We start from the raw sequence: 4,915 nt of genomic DNA on the forward strand, positions 1-4,915 counted from the left end.
CTATATTTCTTGACTGACTGTTTTTTATATTGTATAGATATATCTTTGGGTATAACAGCCAGATGGCTAAGTACAGCTTAGACAGCTGTGCATCCACGGTGGTGAAATTTACAAAGTTTAGGTAAACATTTTCAGGTATTCTGAGGGAAATTATATAGCTAGCTAGCTTTGTATATAATTCTGACTAAGCTAGCTATAGCAAAGTTAGGAAAGTTCAAATATATAGAATAAATAAATAATAATTTTACCTTGTTTTTTCTGTGTAATCACAAATACCTTGATAACCAAATGTACAACCAAATGTACATCAAACATTTCTGTCAACAAAAATGACATTGGTAAAAATGGCGGCACCTTCCTGCCTCTTCACAACTTGAAACGACAAAAATCACGTCAGATAGCAAAATGCAGTAGAAGATTATGATAAAACGCAGTATACCCGTGTTTTACGCGAAATAATTGGAAACGGGCCGTAAGTTGCCCGAGTTAAACCAACCGACAGAGAGAAGTATCTTCAAAGAAATTAATATTATGATAACATGGGTAAACAAAGAGTGATGAAACATATAGAACTAGAAATTCAGGCGTCACACGTGAAGATTTACGGATATATGACGCCATGAATTTCTCCTATGTCTCAATTTATGCTTAGTCTCCAGTTAAATATTTTTATGAGCTGTGTTGACTCCCTTAATTATCCCTGTCCATTATCTAACCTCGTTTTCATGATAGTATGTATATTTTGGCTGTGTTTTTTGAGGGATAAAAATGTTAATATAACTTATTAAACTGGTGATTTAATTATTAAAATGTTTTAATGTTTCTAAATGCTATCTGAATTGCGACAAGTGCCAATACGACAGGCAGTACATTGAGAAGAATTGAAGTAAACAATAACATGGTTTTATATTTTTTTCTACAATGTACATTTTGAAATACTGTAAATACTGCTCTGCTGTACGAAACGCTGTCATTGGAATACGATTTTAGATTAATCAATTAGTGTTTAGGTTTCTTTCAGAAATTTAAGGATTTACAAGTATAAAACGAAACAAAATTCCTATGAGTTAAATTCAGGTCGAAATAAAAATGTTATTTTTTTATCCAATCATACATATTAAAATGAGCTCGATTTTTTACAGGTCTTGTATTTAGTATTTTTGAAAAAACTGGATTGTTTTTTATCGACAATGTTCCTAGTTAACTAGCCATTTTGAAGAAACATCCAACATTGTTGTTTCTATCCTATGAAAATGTTTTTACCGATAAATGTATTGTCTGAGTTATAATCATTTCCAATGCTTCTTGATACTTGTTCTTTCGTGCTTGTTTACATTTTAACCTACGATTTTTCTTGACGACGGGCAATACCGCTCCATATCGGCCCTTCGTAAAGAGCGCTAAGCCGATCAGAATGCGTAAAAAATTGTATTTCCCGCTTGCATATTCCAGACGGTTAACAATATTAAATATAACCTTAACATTTTACAGTTAACCCAAGCGTCCTAAATTCTCCTAACATCTCCGTAATTTATAACGTTTTGAATCTGTAGTTACCCTATGTTAGCTTGTCTATCTATTGCCGCTTTGTTGCTATCATGGTTCCCTAGCATGTTGAATTTTTGAGGGTTGTAACTAGGATGAAACAAAGCTACAAAAAAAATAATAACCCATGCAAATAAAACAGTGACGTCGTTATTATGTTACCTAGGCAACATGTGTAAGATAGATGCGTCTTACGTGATACGTACGTGACAGTAGTTTCGTTAAGATGTTTTAAATTTTCTACTGAATTACTTTCAAAATTTAACTTTTTAATACAATATCGGTGAAGGATTACCAACAAATTAGGGCGGTACTTGAGATACATAAATAAGAAAGATTTTCCTGTGACCAAATTGTTCTATTGATGCAGAACAGAAATGTTTACATAACAACAAGGGATAATAAACTAAAACCAAGTGGCTTGTGACTTCATTTATGGTCATGTATGGTGACAAAATGACATATTTGGATTGAACTTTTAATCCCTTTTTGATATGCGTCAGAGACAAGAATTTTGATTTATTATCGAAAAGTAGTTTCACACCGCACATTTAGAAAAACAAGGTAAAAACGATTTGTTGACTTGATTTTATAAAGAACTGGCAAAATAATATAAAGAGAAGCCAAAAATATTTTTTAAATTTATATACATACATTTATATACATACATATATACATCTAGCAGTAATCTATAGCCAATTAAAGTGCCCACTACGTACGGGCACCTTTAATACAATCAATTAGCCCTATGTAAAAACTAATGCACACGCATGCGTAGATGCAAAAAAAGCAAGACCACATAGGATAGCGCAAGCTTATAACTTAATTTATAGATTATTCAGGAATACAAAATGCAACTTTTTTCTTTTCAAGAATAACTTAAAAGAATTTCAGCGTAATTTTTTTTATTTCACTGTATTTCCTCATAAACAGCGATATACTACTGTGTACATTTTCCGCCCATTACGCCATTAACATCACGCCACACGGTATCTCGTATATAACTCATTAAAGTTGACAAATAAATCCGATAGTTTTTGTAATTCAAAAAGAAAGTGTCACGTCACGTTTAGAAAATCTAAAGGAATCTTGAAATATTAAGATGGGCACATTAACTATACATCACACGTTACTATGGCAACGAATTAGGTAATAAGATCGGACGTGATTTGATCATGAGTGTATCTAAGTAAACGCCTGTAAACGTTAAAGTATTGTTTACATCGCTGTGGCTACCATGTTGAAGCTATATAAATTGTGTTATGTTTTGTTCTTGTCTTATAGGAGAACGACAAGAAAGAAACAAGGTAAGAATAAATCAGCTTTCTCTTTTCTGTTTGCGTTGAAAATGATTAATAAGTATATGTTAACTTAAATTTGTTGAAGAGCATGTCGTCTGTTGCTTTTTTCGTGACTATAAAATAATATAGCCTTGAGTAACACCGAAACAAATTTTTATCAACAAGTTGAATTCAGTTAGCCTGAACTGGTATGCAAAATATGTAGACGTTTTTTATTTAAGCAATTTAACCCCACCCCACGTTAGGGTAAAAACTTTTTTTTTCTTTGTTTCCTGATAGATTATCCAGGTTCAAGTCTTTGTTCTTCATTAACTTACTTTCAGCCTGGCCAGTCGCTACTTCCGTTTTAGCCAAAATTTTAGCCCCAGGCCTTAGCAACTCAATTACCTTGTTAATTATCGGTCTTAATAAGCCTAATTAATATACCTAAAGCGAACGAAAATTTTTGTGCAGCGCATAACTAGGACCATTTTAAATTTTTTTTATAAAAATTTAGAAAATCTCGAAACCTTGGAGCGAAGTCTAACGATACTCTATAAATGATGTTCTACGCTTATCCAAAAGCTACTTTTTTAGTTTCATTTAACGTAAATAACGTAGCCGCCATTTTTAATTTAGATTCGTTATTTGCCATTATGACACTGCTAGATCATGACGTATTCAAACCAACTGCTGACGTCAACGTTTTATACACCGTCCCAATAAAAAGAAGGAAAAAGCGGATTGTTAAGACACCCGCTAAAGAGGTGTCTGGAAACTGGTCGAATTATGACGAGATTGGTGCATTAATTGAAGGCGTTTACGAAGCTAAAGAAAATTCCTTTGTAGATCAGGATGAAAGGAATTTAGTGAATACAGATGGTTATAGTAAAGTTGATTTTCGATTGTCTCCACCTGATTTTTTTCAAGACGACCCGTATGAAATTATAGGTTGTAAGATCAACTCTTGTTGTCCTGGAAAAAAAAGTCATAATAAATCCCCTGAGAATGGTGTTGAAAATGTTAAAACTACGCCTAGAAAAAATGTAAACACTCCTCCGGAAGGACAAAATCCTTGCTCACAAGCAATAGAAAATACACATAATGTTTCAATGTGTAAATTAAATAGTAGCATACGTATAAAACAACAACGCACCTCATTGCAACGGGGGAATATTCAGGATCAAGAAAACGTTATTTTTACGAACGCTACCCACGAATATGTTACTATTACACCCCCTCTTCTTAAACGCTCTTCGCCAGTGCTATCAGAAAATCGAAATCTTAAAAATAAAAACAGCAATGAAATAAAAGACAAAAGGAAAAGCTGTGAAAAAATAGCGGGTGTCAATGATGATTCAAATAGAAATGCCGAAACTGATTTGGAACAAGAACACCACTACTTTCAAGTGGAGCCAGAATACAAAAATCATGAATATGAGGAACTTGCTTCACTTGCGTCAGCAGAGAAATTTGAAATTTGGCGAAAACACTAGTAACAATGAAACAGTCGATGTTGAAGTTTTGCTTAACAAAATGACAAAAAAACAGATAACAGGAAGTGGATATATTATTGGTTGATTAATTCTCAGATGATTTTGTTAAAGTTTAATTATGACTTATCCCTCATGGGAGTTTTAATCATTAAATACTTTTTTACTTGTGTATAGTGTATGTCGGTATATATTGATATGTGATGTGAATACCTTTTATTTAGCAGTTTTACTGTTAATATACTTTTATTTATAACCTGATGATGAAGTAATACTTCGAAATATATTGCTAAAATAAATATATTACATTGGTATCTTGCGTACTATGTTGACAAACACAATGTTTTTACCAAATAAGATTTTATTAACAGGAAAACATTCAAAATTGGAGAAGTTGTGGAATCTCTTTTTCTTTTATTAAGTTCTTGAACTATAAGAAATAAAACCACGAGATAATTTATAAATCAACACGTTTTTGTACTAAAAGACTGTATATAAAAACTAATAACAACAACAACTAGAAAATCTAAAGAGCATGCGTATACTATACAAAAACAAAAACTTGTAAAAATATAAAGCACCTGCGTGAAAATTAAC

At 32.2% G+C, this 4,915-nt stretch overlaps 1 protein-coding gene across 1 annotated transcript; it reads left to right on the plus strand.

Annotated features, from left to right (window-relative positions):
• Nucleotides 1–2,647: 2,647 nt before the first annotated feature.
• Nucleotides 2,648–4,603, plus strand: LOC130613555 (uncharacterized). Its single transcript, XM_057434883.1, has 3 exons — nt 2,648–2,694; nt 2,830–2,852; nt 3,465–4,603. The coding sequence occupies exons 1-3, from the start codon at nt 2,648–2,650 to the stop codon at nt 4,319–4,321; spliced, it is 927 nt and encodes a 308-aa protein (XP_057290866.1). The 3' UTR covers nt 4,322–4,603.
• Nucleotides 4,604–4,915: the final 312 nt, after the last annotated feature.

Source organism: Hydractinia symbiolongicarpus, chromosome 11 (genome assembly GCF_029227915.1).
Source record: "Hydractinia symbiolongicarpus strain clone_291-10 chromosome 11, HSymV2.1, whole genome shotgun sequence".
NCBI classification, from domain to species: Eukaryota; Metazoa; Cnidaria; class Hydrozoa; order Anthoathecata; family Hydractiniidae; genus Hydractinia; species Hydractinia symbiolongicarpus.

What these genes read in the sequence shown, in the direction of transcription:
- LOC130613555 (XM_057434883.1), top strand. Translation starts at nt 2,648, where the DNA reads ATGGGCACATTAACTATACATCACACGTTACTATGGCAACGAATTAG. An exon ending in TTACTATGGCAACGAATTAG is followed by an intron (nt 2,695 to 2,829) that starts GTAATAAGATCG and finishes CTTGTCTTATAG; the next exon opens with GAGAACGACAAGAAAGAAAC. An exon ending in AACGACAAGAAAGAAACAAG is followed by an intron (nt 2,853 to 3,464) that starts GTAAGAATAAAT and finishes TTTTTAATTTAG; the next exon opens with ATTCGTTATTTGCCATTATG.